Genomic DNA, 14,393 nt, shown 5'->3' on the forward strand with positions numbered 1-14,393 from the left:
GTTCCCATTCACTGCATTGTTAGTGACTCCGCATATCTGCACCGCGCATGGTCACCAATGCCGGATAACTGCACCAATTTTTTTCAAAAATCCTCGACAAGTTAACTGAAAAGGTGCGCTAAAATCGGCAAACGCGATACAAATAAGCCGATACCCTCCGGTGTAAAGGCGCAATACCGCCAGTATGTTTAAAACTGTTTTCAGTAACAAAAGAAGGCTGTCTCCATTGACAGTTACGTTGATAGGAATCGTATGGGAGGTCCCGGGCGGGTCACCCGTAATCAGTAACCAAGTTTTAGTTTCAATTCCTAGTTTCATGGCGGTACATGATTTATGTAAATCGACAACTGCACTCTACGTAATGTAACACAGAAACTGTTATCCCATGAGTGGCATGACGATGTTTCAGAATGCCTCCCCTGTAACATTACGTGTGTTGTAATGCGGTAGATCGCATGGAAAAATGAAAGAATGCAAAATCAAAACAGGTTCGTAGTCATTTCTTTATTTTCAGCAAAGGGTCAATAAATAAAGTTGATAGCTGAATAATTTCGTCTGTTTTCTTTGTGCTAGTGTTTCTGACTAACAATACACCCCCTCGCCCATGGTGGTGCGGTCCAGCTGGGCATTTCGCATAATTGCACCAGCCGGATAATTGCACCAAAAACGCTGACAAATGGGTGGTGCAGTTAAGCGGATTCTACTGTAGTACAATAACAACAAGGAAAGGTTAGTGTTTCTTCAGATACTGTGCCTGGCATCATGGAATAATACTTGGCATGTGTCATAGCACATAAATGAAGAAAGAATTATCAAGAATTATAGAAGGAAACAGTTCTATGCCTTATGTTTTTTTTAATAAAATCATGTAATATTCTTTAAGTTAAAGAATATTACATGATTTTACAAAAAAGTGTACTAACGATACAGGAACCCCTTTTCTCTACAACAAAAAAACAAACAAAGATAAGAAATATAATGACCCATACGTTAATATCATAATGATATCACTAGAGGTATATCATGAACTAGATAGGTGACATTTGCAAGAAAATACATGTTTAGCTTCACATGGTCTAGGCTAACAAACTATACTGCTCTAACTCACTTTCATATATTTGTATATGGCGACCAGCCCCTCCAGCTCTATATTGCCACTTACTACATGATGTGATTGAACATCACAGGATGTCAGCTACTTAACCAGTAACCATGGTGACAGCCGCCTGGTCCAGGTCATCGAAAACAATGTTTCCCATCCGTGAAGGTGAACATAATTATGAGCTGCAGTGTGATTAAAATCAATGGCTCTGAGAAAATAAAACCAATTGTAATTAGCTTACGTTAAGAATTGGTGCACTTACAATGGGTTCCCCCATTATTATGAGTCCGCATGTGTCTCATCAAAGCACCTAGCTGCACTCTTACAGCTGTAGGGTTTCTCCCAGTATGGGTCAGCATGTGTTTCAGATATTCAGATTACCCATTAGACTGAACTGTTTCCTACACTCTCCACACATGAAGGGTTTCTCTCCCGTGTGAGTTTGCATGTGAGCCTTCAGATTACCCAGCTGGGTGAATCGTTTCCAGTGTTCTCGCCAGGCCTTTTCAGCATAGGGGCCCCCTATGCTGTGATTTGGACCCCCTATGCTGTGATCTGGACCCCTATGCTGTGTTTCAACCAGCATAGGGGTGTTTCTTTCTGGGACAAACCTTGTAACCCTTCATAAATCTTATAAAAAGTTCATATCTGGCTTTAGAATGAGGCTGTGACAGAGGAAAAACTCTACTTCACACAAAATTTATCCCTCAAAATGCATGAAATAATGTCTCATTGGGTTATGAATTTACAAATTTTCCGGGGGAACATGCCGGACTCCCTACTCTGGTCATGTCCTCAGCACTCCACGCGTGGCGTAAAGTTGGCCTTCTGTACCTGACCCCTATGCTGTGAAAAAATTCTGGTGAGAACACTGGTTTCCTACACTCTCCAAACATAAAGGGTTTCTCTCTCGTGTGGGCCCGCATGTGTCTCTTCAGACTACACAGTTCACTGAACTGTTTCCTACACTCTCCACACATGAAGGGTTTTTCACCCCTGTGTGAGTTTGCATGTGAGCCTTCAGACTACCCAGCTGGGTGAATTGTTTCCTACACTCTTTACACATGAAGGGTTTCTCTCCCGTGTGGGTCCGCATGTGAGTCCTCAGATGACCCATTAGACTGAACTGTTTCCTACACTGTCCACAGGTGAAGGGTTTTTCTCCCGTGTGGGTCCGCATGTGAGTCTTCAGATTACCCATTAGACTGAACTGTTTCCTACATTGTCCACACGTGAAGGGTTTCACTCCTGTGTGGGTCCGCATGTGTTTCTTCAGATTACCTATTAGATTGAACTGTTTTCTACACTCTCCACACATGAAGGGTTTCTCTCCTGTGTGGGTCCGCATGTGTTCCTTTAGACGACTCACCTGACTGAACTGTTTCCCACACTCCTCACACATGAAGGGTTTCTCCCCTGTGTGAGTTTGCATATGTTTCTTCAGACTACTCAGCTGGGTGAATCGTTTCCTACACTCTCCACACATAAAGGGCTTCTCTCCTGTGTGGGTCCGCATGTGTTTCTTCAGATGACGCGACTGACTGAATTGTTTCCTACACTCCTCGCACGTGTAGGGTTTCTCACCTGTGTGAGTTCGCATGTGCTTATCCCGATCAGCCAGATGACAGAACTGTTTGCTGCACTCCTCACACTTGTAGGGTTTCTCAGCCCCCGTGTGAGTGTGCATGTGTTCCTTCAAATGGTTCGCTTGTTTGAACAGTCTACTGCACTCCTCACATATGTACTGTTTGTCCCCTGTGTGAGTCCGCATGTGAGTCTTCAGACTGCTCTTCAGATCAATCGGGTGACTGAACTGCTTGCTGCACTCCTCACACTTGCAGACTTTCTTCCTGGTCTGAGCCTGGCGGTTAGTTTTCAGACTTTGCCCGTCAACGCTGTAACGGCTGTTGCATGCACTCTCTTTTGATCCCCCAATGATGTTATCAGAACTATGTCCATTGTTTGGTGTTGCCATGGTAACAGGCAGGAGCCGATTCTGAAATGATAAAAGTATGGTCTAGTGGTTAGGATTTGGCGCTCTCACTGCCAAGGACCGTGGTCGAGTCCCGATGTGGGAACCACTGAAAAACAATAGGCGAGTAGAACAATCTCAAGCTCCTGGCTCGCGGGGATCAAACCCGGGCCTGCCAGTCCACAGGCTAAAAGGCCGGTTAGTGGTGCTTGAACCCCACTGTTTCAAAGTAGACAACTTAAGATAATCAAATCACTGAAACTGTAATGTGTGCAGTTTTCATACAAATAGTTTTTAGTTAATGCATCATCATATAAACAAAATTAAATGTAGGTTTAGATAAGTAAAGTAAGATCAGGTTGATTTTTTAGGATGTAGCGACCATTGGAAGCAGACTAAACCTTTTTATTCAAGCAAGATTGGATTGCAGTCAGGGTTTGGGTTACTCAGACAACGACACAAAAAGGTTGGAACTTAAATTTCATTAGCCATTTCTCGGTTGTTACTTTACCAACTATATAAAACTATGTATAAAGCCTGTTTATAAACTAGACTGGCCGTCATTTGCTTTAAGAGCAAATTCAGGATGTTTCGCCCATACTCCTCATGCAAGAAGTGGGCTGTCCCAAAATAACTCCTGGGCAAATCCAAGTTTCTGCATAATTTATGCAAGTGAGGTCCTCATTAGCATATGTCATGGCCAGGCGTGTGCACCTTTCCTAAAGCTACCTTCATCTCAAATATGACATCTGCAGCTTGTACGGTAAGGGAAATACAAGTTTCTGCATAAATTATGCAAATGAGGTCCTCATTAGCATAATTTTTGGCCAGGTGCATTCACCTTTCCTAATGGTACCTACATCTTAAGGATGACATCCGCAGCTGTCACGGTAAGGGAAATACAAGTTTATGCATGAATTATGCAAATGAGGTCCTCATTAGCATAATTCATGGCCAGGTGTGATCACTTTTGCTAACGGTACGTACATGTCAAATCTGACATCTGCAGCTTTTCCGGTAAGGGAATTACAAGTTTACGCATAAATCATGCAAATGAGGTCCTCATTAGCATAATTTTTGGCTAGGTGTGTTCGCCTTTCCTAAAGGTACCTACATCTCAAAGATGACTTCCGCAGCTTGTACGGTAAGGGACAGACAACTTTATGCATCGATTATGCAAATGATGTCCTCATTAGCATAATTTATGGCCTGGTGTGTTCGCCTTTCCTAAAGGTACCTACATCTCAAAGATGACATCCGCAGCATTTACGGTAAGGGACATACAACTTTATGCATACATTATGCGAATTAGGTCCTCATTAGCATAAGTAATTGTCAGGTGTAGTCACCTTTCCTATAGGTACCTACATCTCAAATACAACATCCGTACCATGTAACATAACGTACATATAACTTTCTGTAATACCATTAGTAGAGGTACCCCCTGACATCTGCTTGGTTTTAAGTCCCAGAAAGGGGAAGTGTAGGAGGGCTTATGTTACAGTATGACCTAGTTCTTGCTGGCCCCGACAGAAAATAACCAAAAATTGCATCAAAAAATTGCAAAATAAATCATTTTGAAGTAGTGTATGCCAAAATAAATAATGGGGTCCTTTGGGTAAATATCCAATGCACAACTTAACCAAATTTCAGGTCCTCAGGTTTCAACACCACGGCACTGGAGGCCATAATGTGCGACTTTTGTCTGAAAATGACCAAAAAACCTCCATAAAATCATTTTAAAAACTTATATCAAAAAAATTTAAAAAGGGTCTAGGGGTATACACGTACTCTACCTGCATACCAAATTTCAGCTAATTTGGTCGACGGACGACCGAGAAGAAGCGATTTGAAGATTTGACAGGAGAAGAAGAAGAAAAAGAAGAAGAAGAAGAAGGAGAAGAAGAAACCTGACAAAAACAATATGTTTCGTTGGCGAAACATAATTGGCGAAACATAACAAGCAGAAAACTCCAAGTATTTACCAGTTTTTATAAGTTACTCCGCTCTAACGGGTGCCGCGAAACCCCCATATGGTGCGTATTTGGGTTGAAAACAATGGCGAAACCCCGCGGAAAATAGATCAACTTTGACTCGAAAAATCTCGTTGCTGACAAAAGTCTGATTCCTCTGAAGCACTGTAGGAGATTGGTGAACTTCTCACGATACCGGAGACACATTTATATGCTTGATCTGACCTATTTTGACTGCACTATTGACTTTTTCCGTGACCATGATACTTAAAACGGCGCGTATCACCCTTCTATCTTGGAAACGAGCGGAGTAACTTACAAAAACTGGTAAATACTAGAGTTTGCTGCTTGTTTTGCATTCATGATTGCATATTTAACTTATCCAGAACGTCAAATAATGTTCCTGCCCCGTGTACACTGCCTTTTAGACTCGGATGAGGTCGGGTGAGGTCGGGTGAGGTGTTTAGGCATACCGGTCTCTCCAAGCAGAAGTTGTGGGTAAGATTGCGACCTTCCTATCAAATGCCCCGTTTTTAATGGGTTAGTTAGGACAAAAAAACGGCGCATGATATTCTTATGATACTTTAGAAAGTCACAATATTCCCCCACAACCTCTGCTTGGATAGTACTTCCTTATATGGACAGAGCCATCTGCAGTGTGTAAGCGGGTCCCTGTGGTGTCCTGACCTTGATAGCGTGCTGACTCAAGGGGTTTCCAAGAAGCTAACAAATTACCTAAATATGTATAGCCTCCACCGGGCCAGGCCTTCCTACGGGGGTATGGAGCGTAGAATTCGGCAAAAAAGGAATAATTGACCAGTAGAGTCAGTCCACGGTATTATATATTTCCCCCGCGGCCCCGCAAACTTCGGTGGCCGAACATCCCTGGCAAATTTACTGGCAAATAGAATTTCTTCCTATAGTTAGTCTGGTAGAGACTATTTACAAACATCTTTACACATGTACAGATAACCTTCAGCACTTCTTACCTGTAAGTTTTCCAAAGTCTGCCCGAAGAACAGTAGAAAGTAGGACCTGAAATATTCGCACGAAAGGACGAGAGATCTTCACACCCACAACAACAACAAGATTGGCAACATAAAAAGATGTTGCCATGGCGACGGTGGTCTCTGTTAACGTTTTCGTTTTTAGCCCACATGCAAATAAGGACCTCGCATAAGCGGCATAAATCATATCAGTCGATCACCTTCTCTACCAAAATAAGACAAGTTGTCCAATGTATGAATATATTGTTTTCACAAAAAAAGATATCGTATCATTTCCTCATAAATTATGTAAATGAGGCGCTCTATGCAAGATTTGTGTCTAATAGTGGCCACATTTACTTAACTTCCAAATGGTGCAAAAATGACATCCCCATCATTTACCACTATGGATTTATAGTATTTTGTCATTAATTATGCAAATTAAGTATCATTTTGCATAATTGATATCTATCGATATTTATCTCTTTCTCAGTTGCATATGCCATGTGTTTGAGAGTCCTATAATAGGATGCAGCTGATTTATTGTCCTCATTAATTATGCAAATCAGAACTTGATTTGACTAATTAGCATATCATTATGCAAATCATCACTTAAGCTATCTACACACCAAAAATTATGATGATCTGTCATCCCCTTCTTGCGTTATTCTCTTTCAAAGGTTGAGTCAAAATCAGCTCCTGCAGTTCCAAAAAAAGCCGCTAGGGGGTCCAAATCTACAGGACATATTTTTCTAACAAAGAGCTATCCGCCACTTAAAAATCATGACTATAGCATGTTCAGAAGACGAGATTTGAAAAGTGAAAGTTCCCCTGCAGTACCATAGAAAGTTGCTAGGGGGCCCAAAATCCAATCATTACAAGCTCTCCCACAGACCTACCCACCTACAAAATATGAAGACAATGCATCCAGGCATTGTTGAGTTATCGTCCCATGGACTTTCACATTCCTGTACAATTCCTAGAATTCTTGCAATCTGCACACAATATAGTAAAAATTTGGCTCGCCCCTGAGGCGTCGCCAAAAACCGCTCGTCTTTCAAACAGGCGGAAGTACTATTTGGTGACCCGGAAGTGTTGTCCAAACTGGACTCATCTCCAAGCAGATGTAAGGATCCGGCATACAGTCTCTTTGATTTACGTGTGTTTTTGCGTGTGTTATTCAATACGCCTTTTAGTATCGCATTTACTTTTTTCTAGGATTGGAAAAATTCTTAATCACTTGAAGACCTACTAAATGTTGTAGAAACAAGCGTGAAATATAGAATCTAAACCGGATCCTTACATCTGCTTGGAGTACACCACTACCTGAAAATGTCAGTTTAAGGCCCTCTATGTAACTTTAGGTAAAATGACAAAGTAGATTTTCCTACCATTTCTTAACACATTTAGTTAGATCATCCCTATAGAATAGCAAATCAATATCCAGTGAGTGATGTTACAACATTATTAACAACTACAAAACCAAACTCTTTAAATACCAGATTTTACAAACTTTGCGCTCAATTGATAGGGTACTTGGTAGGTAGTTTAAAAATGAAGACAGCTTTATTATCTTGTTCATGGTTACAGAGTTATAGCTGACCAAAGTTGCCCCCCACCCACCCCTATAGTATAGGCTATATACACTTTAAAAAAATCAATGTCTGACCAAGAATTTTCAAACTTTACCTTCAATTGATAGGGCACTTTGTATTTGAAAACTGAAAACCGCTTTATTATCTTGTTCATGGTTACAGAGTTATGCATGGGGTGTCAGATTTGCTACGAAAGTGAGAAAAACTCCGGACCGAGACCGGCCAAAACGACGGAACTGGCATAGATTTGTTGGCCGTGGTCCGGTGTAGATTTTCCTTCTGGTTTTGAGTAAAGCACTGTGCTGATAGCTTTAATGTTTAATTGCCCTTCAGTGACGCAATGCAATCGTTCTATGATGGTTTGGATCGTTCGAAAACTGGCGTAGGGCGCTGTATTTTAAACATGGCCTTAGGCTTGTCCTGCGGAAAACTTATCATCATGGCGCAGCGAAATGAAATTTGGATATACGAGGTACATGAGATCTTTCTAAAAACAGAAATGAGGTTTTATGACAGAGTACGCAAAATAAGGAATATCTGAAAATGGCAAGACGAGAAATATATGATGACGATTGGCATAATCTGGTTTCCATGCATTTAAATAGCACTCAATCGCAACTTAATAATCTGGGGTTTAACCGGTAATGAAAAAAAGTGTAACTATGCTGTGAACACCTTTCATTTTTAGGCTGGGTGGATGTACTAATCGAACGGTGTTTAGAATATTTCAAACCGCAACCTGATTGGTCCTAGCCTGACGAATCGCGCTCCTAGTGGCCAGCCGGTCCTGAAACCGCCATCCCCCTTGGGCGGGGGTCAGTAACCTCCGGCCGAGAGCTTGTGTAAATACAGGCTAGCCAATGACACAGGTCCAAAAATCAATCTCTTTAACAGAATTTTCAAACTTATCTTCAAACGATAGGGCACTCGGTAGGTATTGGAGGAATGAAGCCGCTTTATTTTCTCATTCATGGTTACGGAGTTATTTATTTATATAGCTGACCAAAGTTGACAGTTTCGCCGCCCATACTTAAGCATTAAAGGCCAATGACACAGGTCCAAAAATCAATCTCTTTACCAGAATTTTCAACCTATACTTTCAAACGATAAAGCACTTGGTAGGTATTGGAGGAATGAAGCCGCTTTATTTTCTCATAATTCATGGTTGCGGAGTTATAGCTGACCAAAGTTGACAGTTTCGCCGCCCATACTTAAGCATTATAGGCCAATGATACAGGTCCAAAAATCAATCTCTTTACCAGAATTTTCAACCTATACTTTCAAACGATAGGCCACTTGGTAGGTATTGGAGGAATGAAGCCGCATTATTTTCTCATTCATGGTTACGGAGTTATAGCTGACCAAAGTTGACAGTTTCGCCGTCCATACTTAAGCATTAAAAGCCGATGACACAGGTCCAACAATCAATCTCCTTACCAGAATTTTCAAACTTTAGTTTCAAACGATAGGGCACTTGGTAGGTATTGGAGGAATGAAGCCGCTTTATTGTCTCATTCATGTTTACGGAGATATAGCTGACCAAAGTTGACAGTTTGTTGCATTGTTTTTCTTCTCGGCGGCCGCGTCATTCTGTCCGCTCTCGGCCTGTGTACCTTCCCTGTCGGTGGGTGCAGGGTCGGTCTGGTCCAGCCTGTGTCTAACGGTCGCACTGGCCAGTCCTACCTACATCTGGTACACATTTCCTTCAGCGCCCTCATTTTCTTAGTGTATCCGCCCCCCCATGATCACATTTTCATCATAAACGCTGTCACATTAATCAACATTTTAGACATTTTAGGTCGGAGGAGTTTCGTAGTTGCTCTCATAACTGACGTCGACTATTGGTGAACACAATAGATTTGATCTTAATATTTGAATTAAAAAACTTGCTGACTAAGTAATAATCACATTCATCTTGTTTGACTATGTGTCATGTATGGTGATAAATAAGTCGATTCCAGACATATTTTCTCGTTTTGCAGCGACCCCGAATGACGCAGATAATGAGACATGATTGTTTTTCATCATCGGAAGTCAATCATCAATACAATCATCGTTCGCACTCAGCGGGAACGGCGAAATCAGGGGCAGGGCATTATTATCAAAGAATTACCTTATGTAAGTTGATCATTCACATTTACTATTCACTATAATTTTTTTCTTGCTAGTTTCCAAGCAGATGTTCTGAGGGAAAAGCATAGCGTTCTCTCTTTTTTAAAACAAATCAGCACAAAATGGTCACGCTAATATTGGGTGTGACCATTTTGAGGGGTGTGTGTTTTTTTTCCAATTATGTCCAGTATCAGGGTTTACTGGCAGAAGTTAGCAAAAGTTGAAATCGGGTTACGTCATATCTAACATCGGGATTTTCCGTAAGCCATCGGACGAAATGCGATGTTATCCCAAGATAGGAGTGACGTCATCCTAACTTCTGCCAGTGGCCGGGGGTGGCAGAAGTTGGCAGAACTTAGAAATACGATGTTGTCTGAAGTTAGGCCGAGTGATGGCATCCTAACTTCTACCAGTGGCCGGGGGTGGCAGAAGTTGGCAGAAGCTAGAAATCCGATGGTATCTGAAGTTAGAAGTGACGTCATCCTAACTTCTGCCAGTGCCGGGGTGGCAGAAGTTGGCAGAAGTTAGAAATACGATGTTACCTGAAGTTAGGACCCTGGCTAGTGGCAGAAGTTAGGATGACATCACCCAACTTCTGTCTGTCACCCTATAGCTACCCTACCCTTTGTACCTTTGCACTGGTATAATATGACGTCACATCTGACTCCCGGAAGCCTCTACTCAAAACTGCTCGGTAATCACCGTAACTTCTGCCAACGTCTGCCACCCTAACTTCTGCCACTTCACCCTGATACTGGACATACCTTTTTTTTCTTGCTTGTTTCCAAGCAGATGTTCTGAGGAAAAATCATAGCGTTCTCTCTTTTTTTAACAAATTAGCACACAGCTATCTCACATTCAACTCAATTTAAAAAATCCAATACAAATTTATATTTATAAAAAGACTCCGTAATCGTTACATTAACTAAATCTATTCTCAGTGTCAAAACAAACAAAAAAAACACAAACAAGCAAACAAACGAGCAAACAAACAAACAAACAAACAGATTTATTTACAGAAACAGCCTGCCAATAGCCTCGGCAATGATTGTTGTAAAAGAAAAAGAACTCCCTCCACAAGAACTTTATACACCCCCTTTAAGAACTTTATACAGCCCCTCGGAGAACTTTATACACCCCCTTGAAGAACTTTATGAACCTTGAACCTTGAACGAGGACATCAGTGATGTCATCTCGGGAGACAATGGGTTCTTCTGCACCACTCAGTCCGGTCGTCCAATAGCGATCGAAGCTCTGTTGTAGATTTTTCAACTTTATACACGTTTGAAGAACTTTATACACCCCTTGAAGAACTTTATACACCCCCCTTGGAGAGCTTTATACACCCCCTTGAAGAACTTTATACACCCCCTTGGAGAGCTTTATACACCCCCATGAAGAACTTTATACACCCCCTTGAAGAACTTTATACACCTCCTTAGAGAACTTTATACACCCCTTTGAAAGTCTATATGGACTCTCCCTGTGGACCGAGAGGTTAGCGCATGCGCACTGTCCCCCGGCGTTCACTCGACGTTTTCCGCCATTTTGGTAGTGACCATAAGCACAGAAGATCCTCAATTTTCTACTTACTTGAAGACAGTTCAGCATCTTAAAGAAGCCAACATGTCTATCGGCGTCCCCATCAAGGTTCTGCACGAAGCAGAAGGCCACATCGTCACACTGGAGACCACAACAGGCGAGGTGAGTTGCGCGAGGTGGGGAGGGGGGCACACGTGCTGCATTTTTTTGTTGCAGGTCTTTTTCTTGTCTTTGTCTTCACATTTTTGAAACCCCTAGGCAAGCACGTCCCAGTTCCAACCGTAGTGATGCTTTAAAGCCTCTCGTCAAATCTAGATATGTAGGAGTGCACTATGTGGTTTCTTTCTAAAAAGTTTACTAGTCCTTTTCAGTTTCCTGCTTTGTTTATATTTTCTGATTGCAATTAACGTAGTAATTTGCCATAATTTTGCACAAACAAACCAATGATATTACGTTTTAAGAAGAGGACATGCAAATTGTGTTCTGTTGCCTCTATGTAAGCTGTAATAGTGGTCTTGCTGGAATTTGAAACGAATCACTCCCACTTTCATAAGACATGTAGCCTTACCATAAAAATTATGTTCTGTGTTTCATATTTTTGCCCAATTTATTCATTGGTAATTATTTCACATTGTTACTATACTTCATGTTTGAATATGTACATATTGCTTTACACATTTGAATTTCATTATGCAGGTATACAGAGGAAAACTGGTGGAAGCGGAAGACAACATGAATTGTCAGATGGCCAACATCACAGTCACATACAGGGATGGTCGAGTGGCACAGGTAAGTGTTGTTGGTCTGGGAAGGACCTCTACTCTTTTCTTCTTCTTCTTCTTGTTGATGCTCACAGTCAAATTTGCTGACTATTATAGCATATATTATGATGTTTCGAGAGCGCAGCGCATAATGACTCAGGTTGTGTTCCGAACCCCTCTAAACATCCTTAATTGTATCTATCTATCTACATTAAAAGTTACATTTTCGATAAGTGTGTTGGGTTCTTAAACATGCTCGAGGTGTGGCTTTCCTCAAATACGGGACCTCCATTTAACGTCCTATCTGTCCTCTACTTAACGGACTAGCATCCATCCGTGTATGTCTGGATAGCAGATTACATGTATTAAGATGGGTTGTACTTGTAGATATTAGGCTGAATGAAGATATTTAACTTTTGTATGTGTCTCAGAGGACCTGAATTGAATATGTTAAAATTAAAGGGTTAGCCATGACAACTCTGGTTGGAACAGCTATTGAGGGTTATGAATAAGCACTGTAGAATATTGCTATGCATCAAGAAACTTGTCTTGTGTCAATGATCGTTTTGTTCTCTTGTACAATTAAGAATATAATGTATAAACCTGGAGGAAAGAGGTTTGACATCCTCTGACATGTCGTCTGTTTTTTTTATTCTGCAGCTGGAGCATGTTTTCATCCGTGGCAGCAAGATCAGGTTTATGATATTACCAGACATGTTGAAGAACGCTCCCATGTTCAAGAGTCAACAGAAGGGACAGAAGGCAGCCATGGGCAAGTCTGCCATCCTCAGAGCACAAGGTAACATCTATAGTGATACTACCACAATTGTTTCTCCACTGAACTCTGTAATGCAGGGTATGCAAATTTTGAATAAACATATCCATTTAGTGAAGTGTTGTCAATGCATGGTATTTGATCCTGTACCTGCTTGTCTTTTATCATAGCTTTTCTGTTGATTTTGTTTACTTGAAAAGTTGTGAAATTGCAAAGTCAAATCTACTTCTATAGACAAATTGATACAGGACTTGCATAGCAGTTCCATGCTTTTCAATGTACAACATGTCCAATTTGACGTGATTTTTCTGTTATGGTGGTGTAATGTATGTGTATGTACTAGTTTTATGTAAGCATTAGTTTCTCAAACACACATCTTGTTTGTGCCCTACAGCTGCCAGAGGACGTGGGCGGGGAAGAGGCAACGTTTTCCAGAGAAGACGATGATCTGGAATATCAGTGTCAACCAGCTGGCAGAAGCAAGGGCTTTTTAACAAGTCCTCTTTTTTGTATTCTCTACTTTGTTTCATGTCAAACTGCTCACTTTTTCATAACAGTTCAGTATGCCTTGCAGACTGATATCCTTCGACTTGCTGTAATATTTTTTTTCACTCGTCCTTGAAGAAACGTGCACATTTTTGTAAACTGAGATTATCAAGAAAAGTTGAGACAAAGTTATTTCCTTGGAGAAGAAGTAATACAGGGTCGAGCTTTAATTTGTTACCTTTGCCTTAGTGCAGAAAACATGTGTAATGTATACTGATACTGAACAATAGTGGGGATCCAGCTTTTCATAGAACTTGAGAAACCTTTCTTTTTGTACCTTGTACCTGTTATGAGTTATTAAGTGTGAAAATACCAGCTTTAAACTTGAGGCTTGTGGCTGCCAGTTTTACTACACTGTAGTATAGAGCTTGTCTCATCTAAGCCACAAACTTCTAAAACTTTTTTTTTCAAGTTCTGTTATTTTCTTTAGTGATAAGTAAGAAGGGCAAATGTTAAGTCAGGTACAAGCTGATATCAATTTTCCATTAAAAAGAAAGTAATTAAAAATTGTTAAACTGGTGTCAATAAAGTTTAAAAGAACTCAAATTTGTTGAAATCCATCTCGCATAAATGATGTTCATGAGCCTTCGCAATGAGCCTTGCCAAGTGAAGGGATCCACATTCCAGAAGTCCAACATTGTATGGGTCTCTTTAGATACGATGAAGTTAGTTTAAATGGTCAGATAATAAAGTGGTAGTTAACATCTCTGTCTCATGTCAAATTTGTGGATGTGTTACAAATAATGATTGAGTGAGTGGTCATTTCAGAACCTGAACCGAAGGGGAACTGTTTGATTTGATTATAGAATTTGAGTTCCAGAGGTTTCAAAGTGTGTGTGTAATCAAAGCAAGTATATCATACTTTGCAAAAAGAACATTTGTGGAAACATTGACATAACTGTTGTTCATTCCTGCATGAGTTGTCCATTCAGTATTTTGCGTAAAATGTCTGTTGCACATATAGCACAGACAAAGATATATTTTATGTGTTCATGTACTTTGAAAAAAAAACTTCCCCTGCCACACTGG

At 40.8% G+C, this 14,393-nt stretch overlaps 2 protein-coding genes across 2 annotated transcripts; one reads left to right on the forward strand and one right to left on the reverse strand.

Moving 5' to 3' along the window:
• Positions 1-1,978: 1,978 nt before the first annotated feature.
• LOC136432520 (gastrula zinc finger protein XlCGF57.1-like) lies at positions 1,979-6,135 on the reverse strand. The gene is made up of 2 exons (XM_066423876.1): positions 6,037-6,135; positions 1,979-3,098 (listed from the first exon to the last, which is right to left on the reverse strand). Exon 2 carries the CDS (start codon positions 3,075-3,077, stop codon positions 2,037-2,039), a length of 1,041 nt encoding a protein of 346 aa, XP_066279973.1. The 5' UTR covers positions 3,078-3,098; positions 6,037-6,135; the 3' UTR covers positions 1,979-2,036.
• Positions 6,136-11,239: 5,104 nt separating this feature from the next.
• LOC136432521 (small nuclear ribonucleoprotein Sm D3-like) lies at positions 11,240-14,068 on the forward strand. The gene is made up of 4 exons (XM_066423877.1): positions 11,240-11,444; positions 11,979-12,071; positions 12,704-12,842; positions 13,213-14,068. The coding sequence occupies exons 1-4, from the start codon at positions 11,367-11,369 to the stop codon at positions 13,263-13,265; spliced, it is 363 nt and encodes a 120-aa protein (XP_066279974.1). The 5' UTR covers positions 11,240-11,366; the 3' UTR covers positions 13,266-14,068.
• Positions 14,069-14,393: the final 325 nt, after the last annotated feature.

This window comes from Branchiostoma lanceolatum, chromosome 4, assembly GCF_035083965.1.
Source record: "Branchiostoma lanceolatum isolate klBraLanc5 chromosome 4, klBraLanc5.hap2, whole genome shotgun sequence".
Lineage (NCBI taxonomy): Eukaryota > Metazoa > Chordata > Leptocardii > Amphioxiformes > Branchiostomatidae > Branchiostoma > Branchiostoma lanceolatum.

Excerpts from the sequence above, each read along its gene's own strand:
- LOC136432520 (XM_066423876.1), bottom strand. The coding sequence starts at position 3,077 with ATGGCAACACCAAACAATGGACATAGTTCTGATAACATCATTGGGGGA.
- LOC136432521 (XM_066423877.1), top strand. The coding sequence starts at position 11,367 with ATGTCTATCGGCGTCCCCATCAAGGTTCTGCACGAAGCAGAAGGCCAC. Across the intron at positions 11,445-11,978 it reads TGGAGACCACAACAGGCGAG|GTATACAGAGGAAAACTGGT; the intron begins GTGAGTTGCGCG and ends TTCATTATGCAG. Across the intron at positions 12,072-12,703 it reads GGGATGGTCGAGTGGCACAG|CTGGAGCATGTTTTCATCCG; the intron begins GTAAGTGTTGTT and ends TTTATTCTGCAG.